The sequence below is a fragment of the Anolis sagrei genome, chromosome 3 (assembly GCF_037176765.1).
Source record: "Anolis sagrei isolate rAnoSag1 chromosome 3, rAnoSag1.mat, whole genome shotgun sequence".
In the NCBI taxonomy this organism is placed as follows: Eukaryota; Metazoa; Chordata; class Lepidosauria; order Squamata; family Dactyloidae; genus Anolis; species Anolis sagrei.
Window position 1 is genome coordinate 222,540,530 of NC_090023.1, and position 22,449 is coordinate 222,562,978.

Genomic DNA, 22,449 nt, shown 5'->3' on the forward strand with positions numbered 1-22,449 from the left:
CTCACACATGACTAAACCAAAACTTCTTTAAAAAAGAAATCTTCGAGACTCTTTGAGTGCACTAGAGAATTTGTTCTCTCTTTGCTTTAGCAATTGCATATGGAAGGAAAGGAAGAGACTGTCGTCAGTTAAAGTAGAATTTTTACAAGGGCAAGGTGGTTTCATAACAGTCTTATGTAGGATGGTTATAAATGCTGCTATTAGTGAATGACCTTGGAAGCAATGTTTTTAACAAACCCACAAGAGGTATAAAGAATTACCTTCATAACATATTCACAGGCTTTTGAATATGTACTCAGTGGATCTGTGAATAGTTTTATTTGTGCACTGACTCTGTTTAGAAGATATAGATTTAACCCTTCATGTTGTATGTTCTGCCAATTTGATAAGGTAAGAGGTGATACTTTTTTCTAATCAAAAGTGTCAATAGATATCAAAAAATACCCAGCAATAGCAAGGGTATCTCTCTGGGCAGCTAGACCAGAAAATCCCAACTGGATGGCCCTCCACGAGGGTCTTCCTCCAGGAGCAAACCAAGAATGGGCAACTTGGAAGTCCCTGAATAGACTCAGAAGTGGAGTGGGCTGATCAAAAGACAACCTGACAAAATGGCACTACCTAAAAGAATCCCACACCTTATGTGATTGTGGAGCAGAACAGACTACCCTGCATCTGTACGCTTGTCCGCTATGCCCTGCCTCATGTACAGAAGAAGAATTGTTGGAGGCTACAGACAATGCCATTGCTGTTGCCCGTTTTTTTGTCAAAAGATATTTAGCCACCTGCACACCTTCTATTTTATCAGTTTTATACTAATTTATGCAATGGTTTCAATACGAAATAAATAAATAGGTATCAAACAAATGCATTTTCTTATCGCTTTCACTCTAAAGTAGTTGTAGCAAAATAAATAATTGTGAGAACACTGTTGAAAAAAAATCATTGGACCACACCTCTCTTCTGTGCAGTTTCTAATCTTCCTCCATGATTAAAGTGCTAGACCAATGGTGGTCACACAACTGCAGGCCTTCATGGATGAAACGGATTACCTCAACCCATTCCAATCTGGGTTCAGGTTTGATTATGAGACAGAAAAAGCTTTGGTCACCTTGGTAGATGACTACACTGGGATTTGGAGAGGGGGAAGGTGTTCCTGTTGGTCCTGGATCTTCCAGTACCATTTGATAACATCAACCACAGTCTCCCTCTGGGTTGTTTATATAATAGGGGATGTGAGAGCATTGCTTTGCAATGATTCTGGTCTTTTTTGATTGAACATTCCCAGGGGTGGTGCTTGGGGACTTTTGGCCCATCACGGGCTCCATAGGGGTCAGGGCTGTCCCATGCTTTTCAACATATACATGAACCCACTAGGAGGGGTCAGCTGAAGCTTTGATGTTGGGTGTCATCAGTATGCTGATGATAGCCAGCTCTACCTCTCCTTTATGACTGATGCTAAGGAAGCTGTGGTAGCACTGAATCATTTTTTGAATGCGGTAAAGGACTGGATATGGATGAGCAGACTGAGGGTTAATCCAGATGCAAGTATGTGCTGCTGATCAGTTGGAAAACCAACCCAGGATTGAGATCAGAGCTTGTTCTAATGGAGTTGCTCTCCCTTTGAGAGATCAAGTTTATAACTTGGGGGTGCTCTTGGAGCCAGTGCTACCCCTTGAAAGCCATATTGCTGTGGTGGCTTAGTTTTCAATAGACCAGTGTTTCTCAAACTCTCCTCCTCCAGGTGTTTTGGACTTTAGTTTCCAGAAATTCCAGCCAGCTTACCAGCTATTAGGAATTGTGGGAGCTGAAGTCCAGAACTTGCTCTTCCTTTATTATTTAGAAAGATCAGTTTTATAATTTGGGAGTGCTCTTGGATCCAGTACTGCTCCTGGAAAGCCATGTTGCTGTGGTGGCCAGTACTTTTGCCTAGCTTCAACTGGTGTGTCTGCTGTGAACTTTCTCGGCCAGACTAGATCTGTCCACAGTAGTTTGTGTCTTAGTTTCCTGTAGACCAGTGTTTCTCAAATTCTGCTCCTCCAGGTGTTTTGGACTTCATTTTCCAGAAATCCCAGCCAGCTTACCAGCTGTTAGGAATTGTGGGAGCTGTTAAGATGGCTGGGATTTCTGGGAGCTGAATTCCAAAACACCTGGAGGAGCACAGTTTGAGAAACACTCCTCTCATTTATTTTTATCTGTTCATCACCTCAGGATCACCTGTGGCTAGGCGATGATACTAAAATACTTAAAATAATAAATAATAAAATAATAGTGTGCTATTTACATAAACATAGATCAACTTACATTTATAATATTTTTAAACAGGATCCAGTGTACGGAAGAGGAAAACTTGGAGAAATTCAAGGTCTTGTGCTGGGTATGCTAGACAGCTTTAATTATGAGCAAGTAAGTAAAGTGATCTTTTTTTCACCTGTTTTAAAAAATTATATTGTTCAAAAATTGGGGCTGCCTCAACTTTCTTTAGCACTGACAATGACAAAACATTATTTGATTGCCATTTTCCTCAGAAAAAGACCACAAGAAGACAGTAAGTACTCCTTACAAATGAGGGTTAACGGAAGCTGTTGCAACAAAAAGGAACAATTTTACTACTTTGCTGGACTACATGATTTCTAGTTTGTTCAAAAATTACCGTACTTTTAATGAAGATTTTAAGGCTTTTAAAAATACATTTTGGCAGGATTTACCCTCAATCCTTTATTCTATTCCTTAGTAGTCCTAAATGGCTTGTTAAAGGGATAACAAAAAATACTCACAGCAATGGAATTTCTAATACAATTTCTTTTAAATGTTACGACCATGAGTTATTTCTCAAATGCCATAACAAGTAACAGGAATGAAGAATGAATGTTCCAAGTTCTGAATCTCCTTTAATTTTAATGAATTACTAAATACTGGTATCTATGTTTAGGCATAGTCTTATAAACAGCTTCATGTTGCATTAGGTAAAATGATATCTGTATGGTATTTATCCTCCACCAATGTTTCTCTTGTAGTGATTCAGAAAATTGGGCCTCGGAGAATCCAGTTTGCAATGACTTTCCAAAATCTCAAGGGAAAGTCTATTCTATGTTATAACTTCTTAGTTCAGTTTTGTCACTAATGTACCTCCCTGTTTTCATTTCTTTTCATTTGCACTGTCAAAATTCAGAAATTGTCAAAATGTGGAACCCTCTTTGGTGATACAAGTTTAGATGGATCGCAGCCAAACACTTTGGGGCTTGTCTGTCCTTCAGATTAGCCCATTGCGTTTTCATTTTAATTTAAAAGTATTTTCAATTGGTTGAATTTTAAGTCAATTGTATTTTAATTAGATTGCATTTTAAGTATTAGAAGTGATGTTAAGGGTTAAGAAGGACAAATGGTCACTTCTGGTGAAGAAAATGGAGCTGTGAGCAGTCTCGGTGAGCTGGCTGAGCTCTGGGACATCCTTGGGAGCAGACATGTAGCCGGGGGGGGGGGGGGGGGCTCGGGGGGCTTCAGCCCCCCCCCCTGAAATTCTCATGGTGGTTCGCGAAAAGGCCTTACTGGTGCATTATTTAAACTGTTATGTTTATTCATATCATGATCTGATCAACATACTCAATATATCCCATATGCAAGGGGGTATTGGGGTAATGATACAAAAGGTTAGCTAGGCTAGACCCTCTTTCACTCAGACTCAGCCCCCCCGAACCCCTCCTGAAAAAAATTCAGCCCCCCCCCCCCCCCCCCCGAAACGAAATCCTGGCTACGGGCCTGCTTGGGAGTTTATCAACCATACAGAGTTGAGAAATCCTTTTTCAGAAAGAAAAAGGACAGACACAAACCCCTCAAGACTCAAAAGGATATCGCCTTCCCCACTGAAACAGGAAAAGGGGAGAAAGGATAAATTTTTATGGTTTTCATTGTATATAGGCATTGAATATTTGCCTGTTGTGTTGGAAACCACCCTGAGTCCCCACGGGGAGATAGGGCGGGATACAAATAAAGTTTTATTAAAGTTTTATGTAAGTAGGGAGAGACATCGCATACTCCCAATGACGTTGTCATGCAGTCAGAAGCAGCTTCGGTTCACTTCTTAAAATACTATATTTATATAAGGTCGAAGAAAACAAACTAAAAGATGCCCCTAAATCTGCTGTAAGCTTGCCAACTTCATGGACAAAAATCTGAGAGGTAACTGTATTCATTTTTCCTCTGTTGGAAATTGTAGAGATAAAAAATGACTTTAAACATCTAATTAGTGAAACTATTCTTCAAGAATTTTATAAGTCTGCCAGATGAAACTATCTGGTTAGACCAACTACAAAGGGTTAAAATGAATTAATTTGTTAAAGATTATGCTATAAGAACTGTGGTAAGTAAAATTGTTTAACATATGTAAAAATTTGGTAGTCATAATATCCTGGGACCACATGGAACCTCTAGACTGATTCCAAATAGGAAATAAGACAGGAAGTAACCATAGAGATCAACCACAGAGAAAATTATAGAGAAAACTGTAGAGCTTGAAATACAGCTTGCAATACAACTTGAAATACAAAAAAAAGGGAAACTATTAAAAGCGCTGTGAGCAACAGCATACTGAAAGTGAAAGTGGCCAAACAAGGCACTACAACAAATCTTCAAAAATCAGACATCTCTCTTTTTTTAAAATGACAGATTGACTATATAAATAATTGCAATGTCAACAAGACCAAAATTCAAAAGAAGCTTCTGGGAGATTATCTCTTCCACAAGAAGATGATCCAATGTAGGAAATCTTGACACAATTAAGAATCATTACAGATGGAATGAAAAATTTGGAGGTAAAGATTGACAAGAGAATTACACAAACTGAAGATTATTTAGATAAAGTTCAACAAGAGACGATGAAAGATATGCAACAGATGGCAGATACAATGAGAGAAATTTTGAAGCAGCAGAAACAGCAAAAACATAAAATAAAGATAATTGAAGAAGCACAAAAGAAGATGCAAATGGATTTCCAAAGAGGTTCAATCCAACTCCAAAGATTAGAATATTCGCAAAGAGAATACTCTGAAGTTGAGAGAAATACCGTAATCTGTACAGGAACTTGATATGGCAATAACAGAAGTCGTGGCTGGAATCCTTGGTAGACCAGAGCAAGTGGGCGAGACTCAAATTGACAGGACCTTGCGGGTCCAATCCCAACATGCAATAAAGAATAAACATCCAAGAGAAGTGATTGTGTTATCTACAAGAAAGAAAGTACAAGATCAAGTTTTGCAAGCTCACGCCAAAAATCTAGTTGAAATAGGAAATACCAGGATTACAGACAACTTCCACCTCAGACAATAAAGAAAAGATTACTTTTTCCTGACAGATAAACTTAAGAAGAAAGGCTACAGATTCAGGTGGAAAAATCCAGAAGGACTGATGGTATCTTACAAAGGTATTGGTTAACATCAGTCATAAAGGTCCAGGACTTTTATGATAAATCCAAAAAGAATGGTATGAAAAGCTAAGGAATTAATGTTTAAAGAGTCGATTATCTAGTTATTTTTAAACTCAGTGTTACTACTTTCATGTTAGGTCTTCACTGGGAATTTTCTGTTCAAACCTATTATCTCAGATGACGATTGTATCAACCCTCTCTTAGGTTACAAACATTCAGATTCTATGTATTAATGAAGCATATGTTTGATTCTGCTGCTCTCTTCATATTCCAGAGATACAGATGCAAATATACAACTTGGTTCTTTCCTGTGCCAATTTCTTTTAATAGAAACTGGTGTTTTCCTATTTTATCTCTTCATGTAACATAAAGATAGCATCTTCCTGCAATGAAATGGAAAATTGCAGTTCCTTTCTTCCTTTCAAAATGAAAATATTGTTTAACGGTAGCTGCTGTTCATACTACAGAGCCGTTTGATCTTTGAAACATTTTCCACAGAAAAATGTATAGGCAGTTTGGAGCCCGAAATAGAAAGAAGTGCTTATTGCTCACTTGACTTGCAGCCATGTTTTCCTATGGGAGCTTTAGGCATTAACTCAATTTCTCAGAATAGCAAGCGATTTCTTGCCCTAAAGAAGGGAAAGATCCACAGAGAAATTGTGTTAAAGGATCAACAGAGACAGTCCTACCTACAGATGCTGTAATTAATTCATACTGTCCCCCAAAGCTACTGAACTTTACTTCATTGATAAGATTTTGTCTTATACAGACAGAAGAACGCATACTTTTTTCAAAACAATACTTCCATTTCTGTAGCAGAAAAATTTCTGTACAATGTTATTATCTGATTCAGAGCTTAACCTTTTTTCACTCGCGACCACTTTTCATCTTAATTTTTTTCCATGACTGACTCTGGGTATATGAAATAGGTATAACAATAAAATGTTTATTCATAATATTTCAGCATTTGCAAGGCTTGCTAATCAGGCTAATTTTCTTTTTTGTGGAATACTTCTGCAAGGTCCATTGTAAGCACTACATGTTGTTGCTAACAGATTTGTGTAAATGGCTAGTGTTCAGAAACCTTTTACTAGTGCCATATTTTTCATGACTCCACAAAAACTGAGCATGGAGAAGAGTGGGAAAAACTCACAGCACATGTACATCACAATGTTTGTTTTCCCATTTAGGTGTCCTTAATGAGAATTTGTATACAAGTTCATCAGAAGTTGATATTTTTGCTGGTAAATCACTTTGCACATAACCTTCACTACTTCCACTTGTTGTTGTTTATTCGTTCAGTCGCTTCTGACTCTTCATGACCTCATGGACTAACCTGCACCAGAGCCCCCTGTCGGTCATGGCCACCCCCAGCTCCTTCAAGGTCAATACCGACATATCTCTAGTTGTACTGATCCATTTAGTTTTCAAGGCAAAAATACAGGGGTGGGTTGCCATTACCTTCCCCAGGGATCGTATTTGGTCTTCCATATAACATATAACCACCCCCATATAACATGTTATTTGTGTGTCCTTCTATCTCCTGCTTTTCTTAAACTCTGTTCCATTGCATGATGTGGCGGTACATTGATGCAGCACTAATATAGAACTAGATATTTTTGATTGGCAAGATAAGTCAATGTAATTATTACAAACTAGGGCTGAAGCAAAGTAGGGGGACCTTTCCATAGTTTTCTTCTATGGAAAAAATGGGTTTCCTTTTCTATTTCTGGCATATATATTTTTTCTCAAGACACCAACTGCATTAAAGGACAGTCTTTTTATGGGCCAGATCAGCTACTGTTGCCCTATTTCTTTTCCCTTTCCCTTTTGTATTAGTAGTGACACACTGACTTTTGTCAGCCAACCGAGTCAGACTTCAAAGTGACAGCTTGGTTCACCTTCAGTGATAATTACCACATAGCTAAATCTGTACGATGCCGTCATTATTCCCGGGGAGAGTGAAACCTATTTGAAAATGAAATATGGCACAGAAGTAGCAGCTGATCAGATCTACAAAGGAGTTAATTTTGGAGTGCTGCCAAAGCAGCAATCATTCCAGCCTGTGAGTAGCAGAAAACCTGCATAAAAGATAAGCTTTGAAAAGGCTGGTGGTAAATCATCTAGGACCTACACACAGACTGTTTTTGGGTCACAGATATTTCCCCAATATTTGACACTAGATTACTCTAAATTCCTCTTTTTGTGCTGGATTTTTTGCATTGATGGTTTTACATTATCATCACATGGCAGAGGAATGAGAGACCAAATTGCCAATATCCGCTAAATAATGGAGAAAGGCAGGGAGTTTCAGAAAAACATCTATTTCTGTTTTATTGACTATTTTAAAGCCTTTAACTGTGTGGATCAGGGGTCCACAAACTTTTTAAACAGAGGGCCAGGTCACAGTCCCTCAAACTGTTGGAGGGCTGGATTATAATTTGAAAAAAAAATCATAAATGAATTCCTATGCACACTGCACATATCTTACTTGTAATACAACACTTAAAAACAATACAATAATTAAAATGAAGAACAATTCTAACAAATATAAACTTATTAATATTTTAATAGGAAGTGTGGGCCTGCTTTTGGCTGATGAGATAGGATTGTTGTGTGCTTTCAAGTCATTTCAGACTTAGGTTGACCCTGAGCGAGGGCCGGGTAAATGACCTTGGAGGGCCGCATCCGGCCCCCGGGCCTTAGTTTGAGGACCCCTGGTGTGGATCATAATAAATTGTGGCAAGTTCTTGGTGGTAAGGGCATACCAAGCCACATTGTCTCTCTCCTGAGGAATCTGCATAAGGACCAAGTAGCAACAGTAAGAGCTGACCATGGAACAACAGATCGGTTCAAGATTGGGAAAGGCTGGAGTTAAAATTGCTGGAAGAAACATTAACAACCTTAGTTATGTGGGTGATACCACTTTGATGGCCGAAAGTGAGAAGGAGCAGAGGAGCCTTCTAACCAAGGTGAAAGAAGAAAGTGCAAAAGCTGGGTTGCAGTTGAACATAAAAAAAAAACAAGATTATGGCAACAAGACTGATTGACAACTAGGAAATAGAGGGAGAAAACGTGGAGGCAGTGACAGACTTTGTATTTCTAGGTGCAAAGATTATTGCAGACGTAGACTCCTGCCAGGAAATCAGAAGATGCTTACTTCTTGGGAGGAGAGCAATGTCCAATCTCGATAAAATAGTGAAGAGTAGAGACATCACAATGGCAACGAAAATCTGCATAGTCAAAGCAATGGCATTCCCTGTAGTAACCTATTGGTGTGAGAGCTGGACCATAAGGAAGGTTGAGTGAAGGAAGATAGATGCTTTTGAACTGTGGTGCTGGAGGAAAATCCTGAGAGTGCCTTGGACTGCAAGAAGATCAAACCAGTCCATACTCCAGGAAATAAAGCCTGACTCCTTACCAGAGGGAAGGATATTAGAGGCAAAGATGAAGTACTTTAGCCACATCATGAGAAGACAGGAAAGCTTGGAGAAGACAATTATGCTGAGGAAAAAGGAAGGGAAAAGGAAGAGGGGCTGACCAAGGGCAAGGTGGATGGATGGTATCTTTGAAGTGACTGGCTTGACTCTGAAGGAGTTGAGGGTGGTGACGGCCAACAGAGCGCTCTGACGTGGGCTGGTCCATGAGGTCACGAAGTGTCGGAAGTGACTGAATGAATAAGCAACAAAAACAACACATGGAAGTAGTTATATTGAATTTAACGAGCATTTTTATATGTTTACAATCTTCATACATTTTATATATAGAAATAGGCCCTGTCAAAAAACATGGTAGCAACTTTTTAATAATCTATAATGCTGACCATACATTCTTCTATTCCATTCTCCTCCCCACCCTGTTTTTTTTTTTTTTTTTTGGTCTACTCTCTCCCACCAAGCACACCTTTTCAGTCCTCACTGGGCTTTTAAAATATTTCTCGACCTCAAGTGCTTCACAAGGGCTCCCCAAGGTTGCTGATACTTCTCTCTTTGCTTTATATCTTTGAATATTAGAAATAGGAGGTAATGATTAATATGAAATAGAAACATGCTGACAGTACACTATTCCTGCTATAATTGCGTGCTACTATTTCTCTTGCCGACTGTGCCTCTGTCAGTTTAAGTGCATGTTAGTCTGCGCTCCTGTTACTTTAACAAGCTCCAACAAAGGATAAACCTAGATTAAAAAGAACAGTATTGCAGGGGAGAACATATATCTTGTACTGCCTTTCACTAGTGATCTTATTACTAAGGAAACTGAACACAGTACAAGAAGGTGATGACACCCATTCAGAGCACTCCTGGGTCTGTTTTTCATTTGTTTTATTTTTACCCCTGTTTTGACCCTGTCTGCTGTTAAGTTCCAATTCAGCTTCCTGCTTTTTCTTTCAGGATGTTTGTAACAACAATTTGATTACTAGCAGATTTTATTAAAATTTTCCGTCTTGGAATCTTAGTTCTCCAGGACAAATCTATGGTCCATTTCTGCTGGAAGTTGTTGTATCTTCTCACATTGACTTCCTTTGAATGTTGACCATAGAGTTGCACTGATGAACCTGGTTTTTCCACTTTGTGAGGGGACTCCATCTATATCCCTAGAGCCCTCGGTGGTGCAATGGGTTAAACTTGTGACAGCAAGACTGCTGACCAAAAGGTTGGCAGTTCGAATCTGGGGAGCAGAGTGAGCTCCTGTCTGTCAGCTCCAGCTTCTCGTGCAGGGACATGAGGGAAGCCTCCCACATGATGGTAAAACATCCAGGCAACCCCTGGGCAATGTCCTTGCAGACAGCCAATTCTCATACCAGAAATGACTTGCAGTTTCCCAAGTCGCTCCTGGTATGGAAAAAACAAACCCATATCTCTGTGAAAGTAGATGGCTTTTTGTACTTTAATTTTCAAGGCTATCTCATATGTATAAAAACCTAGCCTATTTAAGCAGGTGAGTGGGAAAAGGAAAGGGCCTGAGGCCAGGAATTGTGAGAGTTGTAGTCCAAAACACTTGGAGGGCCGAAGTTTGCCCATGCCTGCTATAGACACATGATAACTTGAGAAGGAATTAGCACCAGAGGTCTCTCTGTTAGCTAGTAATTTATAAAAGATGACATAGAAGAAGATGGTTATTCACTAAGTTTTTATCTTTTGGAAGAAAACATTATCAACCTTCAATAATCAAGATTCTGTTTGGCTATTTAAAAACAATCACTTTAAAGTTAATGGAATAGAGTCAGATGATAAGACGTGATAAGGCTTGGCAGTTATTGTTTGCAAAAAGGATGTTGCCGCTAAAGAAAGCTGTTACAATGGATGACATTTGGCATTGTGGAAAATGTATCAAATACATAAAATAGATTGCGGTAAATGCTGGAACCGCCGGAACGCAAGGATAGCATTTTGAATGTGCATGTCTAGAAGTGTCATTCCTGCTCTTAATCTTCTTGATGAGATGCTTTGCCACACGCAGAATGTAAGTAGCATGCTTAACAGAATGAGTGATGTCTTTATTGTATCCTTCTTTTTGCTTGACTAGACTCTTTTGGAGACAACAACCAACCTACTCAATCATGACCTCCATTGGTCTTTGCGCAATTTAAAAGCATCTGTGACTAGAGGGCTCAATCCCAAGCAAGATTACTGCTGTATTTGTCTGCAGCAATACAAGAGAAGACAAGAGACTTCTGACCAAATCATAGTATTCAGGTAACTAAGGATCAGAAAACCTATAAGTGGAAAGAAAATAATAAAGAGTGGAGATAAGAGTGTAAATAATAAAGAGTAGAGAGGGAGGCTCTCTGTGTACAGGCTTATAACTGTACAGCCATCTGTACAATTGTGTCTTGAAATGTGGATTACGGATTAGTCTAAACTTTTTATTAATGTCATTAAATATTCCATTTCTGTCAGTTTTAAAGAGCCACCAGAGTGTAATATTTTGATACAGGGATGTGACCCTGTCCTTCAACTACCAAAAGCTAGAATTTGGCAAGGGAGATGGGTGGTCTCATTTCATCTGAGTCATAGCCCTATAAACTGTTTTGTTACCAGCCATGGAATAGAAATAAAGAATTAATTTTTTAATTGACTAAATGAGAAGCAATTTAATACTAATTCCCTGAGTGTATTAATCAGAAAAGGTGTGTACCAGAAAACAATATGTTTTCTGTTAGCATTAGAATAGATTTTTCCAAAAGGAAACTTACTTGTTCACTCAGATATTTTAGTTAAAGGGAAGGACGTAATCATTAATACCCTGCTATGATATGTGCTGTTGATATGTGGAATCTTTATTTATTTATTTATTTATTTATTTATTTATTTGCACCATTTCTACCCCGCCCTTCTCACCCCCGAGGGGGGACTCAGGGTGGCTAACACAGGCAACAATTCAATGCCAACAGTATCAGCAACATCAATATCAAATCCTATTACATAACAGTTAAAACATTGATATTAATTAATTAGGTTTGTTCGCTTGTCTTTTTTAATTTCTGTTCCCTGCTTATTGCACAAAACAATGTGTTTCAGATCTGCTAAAGAACTGTAATATAAGTGTAGCTATACTAGTAAGTCTGAAGTGTATCTAAAGAAGAGAATGATAATTATTAGGGTTGGGCCCAAATCAGTTTGAATGAAAAAGATTTGTAGTTCTCAGTGGGCTGTTTTGCATAATATCCGAAAACAGAATGGAGAGGATGGAGACAAGAAGCCCAGCAAAACCGATTAAAAGAGCCAGATTTATCAGTTCTGAAGAGGAAGGAGTAAAGTCTGCATATCAGTGGCAGGGAAGCAGCCTCCATCCATTTTTTAAAGGGCCTTGGGAACTCACTTTCCCAGCAGCACTTGCGTGGGGTGAGCATTGAAAAGTCTCTTGAGTTCCTCTTGGAGCATGATAGGAGTTGAAGTTTTTTTCTCTCTCTGTTTCTCAGCCAATAAAAGTCCTGGTGGTGTCCATGCTCTGATTGGCTGAGAATAGACACAACTGGCGACTACAATTCCCAGAACCCTTGTTTGTGGTTTGTCTTATTTTAAAAAATATTATGGTTAAAACTTAAAATAATTCTAAAAAAATAGTATATTGGTGAATTTTTTTGAAACAATGGCAGGACTGCAGTTGTGAATGGGGTCTAAAACTGAGGTTGGTTTCATGCAATAGGCCGTAAAATGGCTGAGGATCGAGCCTTTAAAGTTTCCCATTGTAGCCAATGGGTTGTATCTTTGCCAGGTGAAAAAGGCAACACTCCTCCCCTTAAAAACTTCCTGCTTAACAGAATGAGGGGTTAGCTGACAATGGGCCCCAAAACGGGATGTCTTTTGGCCAAATTGCACGCCTCTAATAATAATCCAAGTAATCTTAGATTTTGTAATTTAAAATTCTACATATATATCATTGAACAAGGGTTTCCTCCCTCTCATAGACCTGAGGGATAAAATGCCTTTTCCAGATAGTTACTTTCCTTCAGGAGAGATAACAAGATCTTCTCGTAGTGCTATTCCATAGGCCACATAGTACACAATCCTCCTGTTCCCTTGTATTGGAAGGCAAGGGGCCATATTGGTGGGGAGGGGGTTATTTCCCCTGTAAACAGAAAAGCAGTAACTGCAGAAACAAATGAGTGTGCTGCATTGGAAATGAGTTCAGCCTTGTAGGACAGGAATCTGTGTTTCCAGGCAACATCAGTGGTCTGATGGAAAACTATAATTAATATAGAATAGTAGGAGCACTTACTTCCTAGCTATAAGGACCATCTAACGTGAACCTCACCGTGAGGCAAAAACTACTTATACTCCCATAATTGCAGGAGAGAACAGTAAGCGGAGTCTTGCTTACAGAATCCTATGTGCACATTGTCATTGCTATCATTTGTCTTTCCAACAGCTGTGGCCATTTGTACCACTCTCTTTGTTTGATGAGTAAAGAGTGTGGCACGGAATCAAAAGGACAGATAAGATGGACTTGTTTTAAATGCAGTGCCAGTCACAAGGGAGGAAAACTAAGTGAAGCTTCCTCAGAGCTGAAAAGAAGAACTCCTGTATCTCTGACTCAGGTAAGTCTTGGCGGACCCTCCTTCTGGGGGGCCTTAAGGAACACCCCAGCAAAATAAGGCCGATATTTCACTGATTGATAAAAACTTCCACTTCTTTAAAAGTTTTTGAGATAGTTCTTGCCTCATTGGACACAGATATTTCGGACTGAACTATGTGTTTTATAATAGGCAAATGACTTCATCTTGTCCTAGAATGCATCCGTGATATCTTTTCTGTAGTGTTACTGTTCTATGCAAGACACATCACAGAAGATTGTTATTAGTAATCTGTCATTTGCGATAATAGATCACCTATTTATCTATGAGTGTGTCAAATGGTGGATAAACACATTAGCTTTTGCCTTCAAATATCATGCTAGAATACCTCCTTGGAATCAGATAACATCCACCTGCTATTTCAAGGTAAAAATGTTCAGATAAGGAAGGACTAAGAGTCCTGAAAACTCTCCACAAGCAGAAACAGGCAGCGTTCTTTATATTTATTTATTTATTTAGTTACTTACTTAGGCGATCTCTTGTAGCCTGAGGATGATGGTTCTCTATGTGGAGTGTCTTGGCTGTGGGTACGTAGGTGGCTGTGGAGCCCTATCCTTGATCTGCATGCTCTCCCGCAGTGAGGATATCAGTTTCCAGGTGGAAGGTGGTCCCGGTTAGGGTTGGCTTGACATGCCTTCCTCTTGGCACGTTTCTCTCTTTCACACTCCATTCGAGCCTCTTTGAATTCTGCAGCACTGCTGGTCACAGCTGACCTCCTGTTAGAATGCTCAAGGGCTTCCCAGTTCTCAGTGTCTATACCACGGTTTTTAAAGTTGGCTTTAAGCCCATCTTTAAATCTATTTTCCTGTCCACCAACATTATGTTTCCCATTCTTGAGTTGGGAGTATACTAACTGCTTTGGGAGATGGTGATTGGGCATTCGGATAACATGGCCGGTCCAGTGGAGTTGATGGCATAAGAGCATTGCTTCAATGCTGGTGATCTTTGCTTCTTCCAGCACGCTGACATTTTTCTGCCTGTCTTCCCAAGAGATTTGCAGGATTTTTCAGAGGCAACACTGATGGAATCCTTCTAGGAGTTGAGTGTTATGTGTGTAGACAGTCCACGTTTCGCAGGCATATAGCAGGATTGGGAGGACAGTAGATTTATAAACGAGCATCTTGGTCTCCCTACAAATGTCCCGATCTTCAAACACTTTCTGCTTCATTTGGAAAAATGCTGCACTCGGCGAGCTCAGGAGGTGTTATATTTCAGTGTCAATGTTGACTTTTGTGGAGAGGTGGCATCCAAGGTTGTGGAAATGCTCAACATTCACTAATGTTAAACTGTATTTCTGGCATTAGAGAGGTATTGGCTGGTGACTGCTGGATGAGCACTTTGGTTTTCTCAATGTTCAATGAGAGGGCAAGCTTCTTGTATGCTTCTGCAAAGATGTTTAGAGTGGCTCTGCATGTGTGTATATATGTATGTGTGCATATGTGTAAAAACAGGTTTACATATACATAGCCATGCTCACCCTATAATGTCATCCAGGAATTCACTAAGAATAATAACACTGGCCAACACACATTTTGATGTCTCAAATGTTAGACCTGTTTCTGGATATATTTGACTAGCTGATTCCAAAAATGTCACAAGTTTTCCCCTATCAGCTCTAGTTTATGAGATACAAAATATATGCCATATACCAGTCTTCATCTGCTCGCCCATAGAACATCATGATAACCTTATCTAAAGAGCTAGAGCTGATGATATCTATCCAGTGCAATTTTCTGAATCAGCACCCCAAATAACTCCAAGAACAGGCCTAAAAACCAAGATAGCAAGATTTTTTTTTGTTGAGCTCTGTAATAGGTCTAAATAAATAAGATTCCAGCTATGGTTGTTGAAAAAATGTAGAAGGGAAGTGTACTGAGTCACACTTGGATTCTGTGCATATCCATATGGAAGTTAGTATAAACAGAGACAAAGGCTTTCCATAGCGATGTTTTCTTTTCATGGAGTGTGAAGTATGTGTGTATGAGAGAGGGATTTTTTGAGAATGTGTGAAGAACTGAAAAGTGCCTTAGATACACTACTTCATCTAAATGCCTCTCAAAAATTGAACTTGCATTATTTGTAGTTTCATCACAGTGCTGACTCATTCTCTGTTTGGAAGCTGCTTAATGATAATTTAGAAGCTTTAAGTAATCCAGCTGCTAAGGCAAAGTAGTAGAAAATCCTGATTTCAGAGTATAAATGTTTTACACTTGAATTGGATCAGAGAAAATTAATATCCATTGAAGACAAAGAAAAATGACTGCAGTGGGAATTGATGTTTTGTAGCTAGAGAACGCCCAACGCACCCAACAAAATCTCCTGGTCCTGAGACCTGGTTCTACAACAGCTCAAACAAAACAATTAGATTTGAAATGAATGTTTAAACAAATTATTGCTTTTGTGAGAATTCATTGCTTTACTCTGTCTGCACTGAAGTAGAACTGATTAATGCACTCTCAAGCTATATATGTGTGTGTGTGTGTGTGTGTAATGTTCATTTGTGGGATTAACATAACTCAAAAACCACTGGATGAATGGATGCCAAATTTGGGCACAAGACACCTATCAGGCCAACAAGTGACCATCACTCATAACAACACTGAAAAACACAGCAGATGGGACTTAAAAATACCAAAAAAAAAACATTACAACACATGCGTGAAACCACATATACACACAAATACACATATATACACATATACACAAACACACATATATACACACACAAAACACATATACACAGACTGGGCCACAGCAGCACATGGCAGGGGATGACTAGTGTATATGTGTATGTATGTGTATATATTTTGTGTTGAGCAACTTGAGAAACTGCTTCTAGTGTGAGAGAATTGGCCATTTGCAAGGACATTGCCTAGGGGACGCCCATGTGTTTTTGATGTTTTACCATCCTTGTGGAAGGCTTATCTCATGTCCCCACATGGGAGCTGGAGCTGACAGAGGGAGCTCATCTGCGATCTCCCAGGATTCGAACCTCTTTAGTCCTGTCAGCACAAGGATTTAACCCATTGCACCATGCGAATGGCCAAATAACTTTTTAAAAGACAAGCTGTTTGTTCTCCGCATCTGCTTTCAACTGTCTGTTTTCTAATTTGTTTGGCTTTTGAAGCTGGTTGAACATGAAGTAGATGGACAGTTGAAAGTCCTTGAGCACTCTTAAGATAAATACTATTCAACTTAGTGCACCCCCCTCCCTTTGAAGACTACATTATTTATTCTCAAAGTTGTATGGGCTCAGTATCTGCAGGGTTTATTTTAAGGAAATGTAGAAAACTTCCTTTTGCAATTCTTTAATACTTCTGTCAGATGCATTTCTATACAGGTGAATGGAAAATACTTCAGGACTACATGTAAAGTTTTGCATTTGGATTCTTTTAGTTTTCTTCAGAATGCTTTGAGCAAAAAGGGATTGGTACTGAAAATGCCACCAAGCATCTGTAGTGTATTTCTTAGTACCATTTCTACTCTTCCGAAATGGACTGTCAGCTTGAATTTTGAAGTAAGGCTGAGATTTATATGTGAACTGACAGCAACCCAACACGCTCTGTTCTCTCTCTTTCTCCCTCTCATCTGTGAGCATCCATCTCAGCAACCACACTGGAAAACAGAGGCCATGCCGGGGAAATTGCTGTTTTTAAAAAAAGGAGTACAGAGAAACTTTTATTTAATATCAGAAAGTTTAAATGTATTTCTGAGGTTTGCTTTCAGTCTCAAACCTGAACATTAGCAGGATAGTTTTCTCTTGACCTCTGGACTACAGTGCAGTGCAGTTTCTGTGTTATTATTTTTTAAATAGCAGGAAGAAATTTCACTTTGTGCCAAGTGCAAGCACACCTGCTTTATCCACCCTTTCATTTCCTTCCTTTTGGTTTACAGACCATGACAGGCAAAAAGGAAAGACAGTGTAGCCCAGATTGTAGTTAGCTGCTCTCGGCAAGAGCGGCACACTGCCAAGACGAGCTGGAAGGAGGGATTTCAGAAATGACAATTGGCAGCACAGTCCATTTGGGCCCAAGGCAATGTAGCTGGCAGCTAGACTGCAATAGCAGCATAAATGTCTGATGAGAATGCAAGAATCGGCACCTCACTCACACGCACATGGCCCTGGCCCAAAAGATGACCCTCGTTCCGCTTCCTCCTCTTTGGGAGAATAAGGTTCACCAGTCATCCATGGGGTGATCTCTCTGATAGTGAAGTGGTTTGTACAAACTATTCCCTTAGTTACAGAGTGTAAAGATACTTCAGAAACTTGCAGAAATAGAGTGAATCAGTTCAGTGTGTTGAAACCTAGAGCGACTGAAGGCTACCAGTAGTCACTGGACTGATACGATGGTTTCATTTTCTCTCGGGCATCTTAACTTCTGCTCTGTGTGTTTGTTAATCATTATTTCAAACTAGTAATCATGTCTCATCTTATTAATTGAAACAATTTCCAGAGGGGTCCCCATGATAGTCTAGTGCAGCAGAGACAACAAAAAGTCTTTACAACTAACCAATTTTATTTGGCAAAGCTTCAGTCTATTGGAGTCTGTTTCCTATGGGTTATGTAGTAAAGAATTAGCAAGTCCTTGACACTTTTGTTTTATTAACAACTGGCTGCCCCTTACTTTCATCCCTTCTTTCTCTTTTTGTTTCTCCCCTCATTGCTGTTCCCCTTTCCTTTCTCTTCTTTCCTTTATCCCTTCCCTCCTTTTTCTTGCTGCTTTTTTTCTTTCTTTCCCTTCTTTTTCTCTTTCATCTCTCCCTTCCTCAGAAATATTTGCTACCTTTCTTTCCCAGTGACATTACATAGAGCCATTGAAAAGACGGTGAGTTTTGAAAAGTTCATATACTACTATAGGCATAGCAACCTTCTATAAGCTTCCTATATTAGTTATGTATACAGTAGAGTCTCGCTTATCCAACCTTCACTCATTCAATGTTCTGTATTATCCAACGCAGTCTGCCTTCTGTCCAGATCCACAATACATTGTGATGTTTCAGTACTGAATTCATAAATATGGTAATTACTACATAACATTACTGTGTATTAAACTGCTTTTTCAGATTATTTGTTGTAAAACATGTTTTGGTGCTTAATTTGTAAAATAACAATGTAATTTGACGTTTAATAGACTTTTCCTTAATCCTTCCTTATTATCCAACATTTTCGCTTATCCAACATTCTGCTGCCCATTTATGTTGAATAAGTGAGACTCTACTGTATAATTGTGATTGCTTACCATATTGTATGTATATATTGATATGCAGTTTCCCCTTAACTCTATGTTGTTTGAGGTTGTAGGAGGGACTGCAGACCATGTGACCAGATCTGGGACTATTCAGACTGAGACTCCATTTTAGAAATCAGTACAGCTTAGAAGTCAGTCAGCAGAGTATGCAATTGTCAGGGTTAGTGTAAAGTCAGTGTCAGTATGCTGCAGTGTATAGTCAGTCTTTATTGAGTCAGTGTTCAGTAATGTATTAGACTGAAGAGAGTGTTAGTATGTATGAAACAGAGACTAGAACAGAATGCTTTAAAGAACAGATTGTTTAAACTCTCAATCAATAAGAAATGTAGCTGTATGCTGAATACATGAAGTTTGTAAGTAAATCAACTATGTTACTTTTAACAAAGACTACTTATTTTTGTCTCTTGAAAGCATGGCATAAAACCAATATATTTTATGGGAGAGTAGATATGTTTTGAGGGCAATTGAAATAACACTTCTAAGATCTGCTATATATTTTGTGCATCGGCATATCTTTGTTCCTAGCAGTTCAGAGAGATAACCAGGTCTATCAGTCTAACAACTGAGAAGCCTAATTTGTCTTCCATGGATAGTAGTGGATATTTACCACTAAAGAGAAGATTCACTCAAATGAGTATTTAACTCTTCTTAGGAAGATCATACTTTCCAAAAGATTATGATTATTCCAAATAGTGTGAATGCCAGTGAATCTCCAAAAGGGTCACGCTTCCAAAAGGCTATGGAGATTTCTGGTTTTCCAAAACATTACAGAGGGCCATTGAAAAAACGGTAGCTTTGAAAAGTTCACATACTACAGTAGGCTGAGACAACATAGCTCTAAATTTGTGAGAAAAGTTATTAGTGCTTCTGATACCTTCAGCTGCCAATTTAAATGAGAGATTTCTGTGCTTTATGTTTTTTAAAACGAGCCTTTGGAAAGTTTGCAAGATTAAGCTGAAGTATGATTTTGTCAGGGCAATGATGAATGTTGTCTTGAATTCCAGGCTCTTCATCAATCATAGTCTTCTTGATCAATTATCTGCAGTTTAGCTGAATAATGTAGTGCTTTGCCATTTTTCTATTGATCTTTGGGGAATTTGCATAGTTGTAAGGGAAGACAAATCTTGCCTTTGCAGTCCAGGTTTGAAACAAGTATATGTATATGTGTATGTCTCAGTCCATATAGCAGGGTTGGGGGGGGGGGGAATACAATTTTAGAAAAAGGTAGTTCATATAATTTTTTTGGCTTTTTCAACAAAAACAAGTGAAAATACTATCCATGTACCAGAATCCCTCCTCCATTGCTCTATTTATAGATCATTTTGACTGACATGTGGCCAGTCTAGATGAGCAGGAGAGGAAAAAATCCACTTGGATAGAATTGCCTACCTCTGCTATAGATCAATACAGAGCCCATATTGTTACTTTGGGGCAGGAGGAGGACAAGTTATAATGGGAAATTTCTATGTTGAAATAGTTAGTTGATGTTATAGTTGTCATGAGTACCTTGAAGCTGTTTTTCCTCAAAATAAACTAGAATAGTTACCTTTAGATGTTGTTTTCAAAAGCAACTGAGTGATACAGGTTGATGGTGTGTGATACAAAATACTTCTAAGAGGATTATGGCCACATTAACAATAGGCCCAAGCTCAGAATAATTTTTAAAGAACCTTGGAAGGAGCAATTCCTCAAATACCATCCTTGACAAAGTTTTGGGGCATTGCTGCTATTTCCTGAAACTGCAAAAATAAAAATAAAAAGAGCCTGCTGCTCTCTGAGCCCTACGAGGTGCTTGTAAGGTTTTCTGAGCAGCACCAGGAGTGAGAATTGTTTTCTCTCTCCCCAAAATTGAAAAAAGGTAACTTTTACCTATTTTATTTAGTTTCTCCAGCAAGGAAAGAACTGAGACCTTGCAAACGGAAGATACATTTGGGCAGAGTGCATGACCATAAGGGAATAGTAGCCTGATGTGTAATAAAACACTAGCATATACCCTTCACTTCTACTTTCATCCCTTCTTTTCTTTTCTTTTCTTTCCCTTCCCTTCCCTAATACCTTTTCACCTTTCCTTTCTCTTCCTTCCTCCTTTTCTTTCTTCCTCTTCTTTTTCTCTTCCTTTCCTTCTCTTTCCTTTCTACCTTCTGTAATGTCCTAACTCACAATATTCCCAAGGCAACATGACTCTTTGTGGCTCTTTCTTCCCTTCCTCCCTTTCCCTTATCCACATGTCACTTTTCTTTGGCAGTGACATCACAGAGGGTCACTTCACCTAGCACCAGACTTTGTGGTACAAATAAAATACATACATTGAAATACAGGGTGCCCATAGAGTCTCTTTACCATTTCAATGGTAAATACATTTAAATGATAAAGAGACTTTAAGGACTCTGTGTGTGTGTGTGTGAGAGAGAGAGAGAGAGAGAATGAGAGAGAGAGAGAGAGATTAGGAGGCTACCATGTAGACAATTGATCATACAAATCATTTCTTTTGGGAAAAGGATGACCTTTGAGATCATAACCTTTTGGAAAACCAGAAATCTCCATAGCCTTTTGGAAGCATGACTCTTTTGGAGATTATTTGACATTAACACCATTTGGAATAATCATAACCTTTTTGTAAAGTATGATTTTCCTTAGAAAAGATAAAAAGTAATTTGAGTGAATCTTCTCTTTAGTGGTATGTATCCACTAGTATTCATGCCAGGCAAATTAGGTTTCTCAGTTGTTAGATTGATATACCTGGTTATCTCTTTGAACTGATAGGAACAAAGATTATGCCAATGCACAAAATATATAGCAGATTTTCAGAAGTGTTACTTCAGTTGCCCCAAAACATCTACTCTCCTGTAAAATAAATTTGGTTTTAAATCATACTTTCAAGAGACAGAAATAAGCAGTCTTTGTTAAAAGTAACATAGTTGGTTTACTTATGAACTTTATGTATTCAGCATACAGATACTTTGCTTGTTAGTTGAAAGTTTAAACAGTAAATTCTCAGTCTCTTCTTTGTCTTATCTAAAGCATAACTCAGCAGTCTGATATAGTCTCATGTCTAATGCATAACCAACACAATACTAAATACACTAAATACACAACAACCCACTAAATACACTGACTTCTAAAATGGAGTCTCAGTCTGAATAGTCCCAGATCTGATCACATAATCTGGAGTCCCTCCCACGAGCTCAAACAACATAGAGTTAAGAGAAAACTGCATACCATTTCACACGTATACAATATAGTAAGCAATCTGAATTATATACATAACACATAAGTAGTATAGGAGGCTTGTGGAAGGTTGCTATTTCCAACACTTTCAGATTTTATCTCTCTCCATATGTTCATGAGAGAACAGATGATAGTATCAAGAATCATCCTTCAAATTCAGTATACCTGCTGCAAGGATATTTGCATTTTTTTGGAAGAGTTTCAAAAAGGTGTTTTTACGATGACTTTGGAAAGGGATTCTGCAGTCCTCTTCGCACGTAGGATTTGATGCAAAGCAACCTGATACTTGGAGCGGCTGAACAATCTAAGATCTGGGTTATCTGTTAATACTTATTTGGCCAGCTCCTGATGTTTGAAGCAGAAATTGCACGATGAAGTAGGGATACACCCAGTGCAATGACACAGATGTCAGATTGCTACAAAATTCCCTACAGCATTGAATAAAAAGATTTTCTTTAGTTTTTTTCGAAAAATGC

General features: G+C 38.7%; 1 protein-coding gene across 3 annotated transcripts in view; it reads left to right on the plus strand.

The window, feature by feature from the left end:
* The window catches only part of VPS8 (VPS8 subunit of CORVET complex), a 130,873-nt gene that overhangs the window by 99,765 nt on the left and 8,659 nt on the right, over positions 1–22,449 (plus strand). For all 3 annotated transcript variants that reach the window (XM_060768051.2, XM_060768050.2, XM_067465910.1), the window contains exons 42-44: positions 2,323–2,403; positions 10,946–11,115; positions 13,292–13,460. In XM_060768051.2, the coding sequence (XP_060624034.2) occupies positions 2,323–2,403; positions 10,946–11,115; positions 13,292–13,460 (420 nt within the window). The remainder of the gene's footprint in view (positions 1–2,322; positions 2,404–10,945; positions 11,116–13,291; positions 13,461–22,449) is intronic.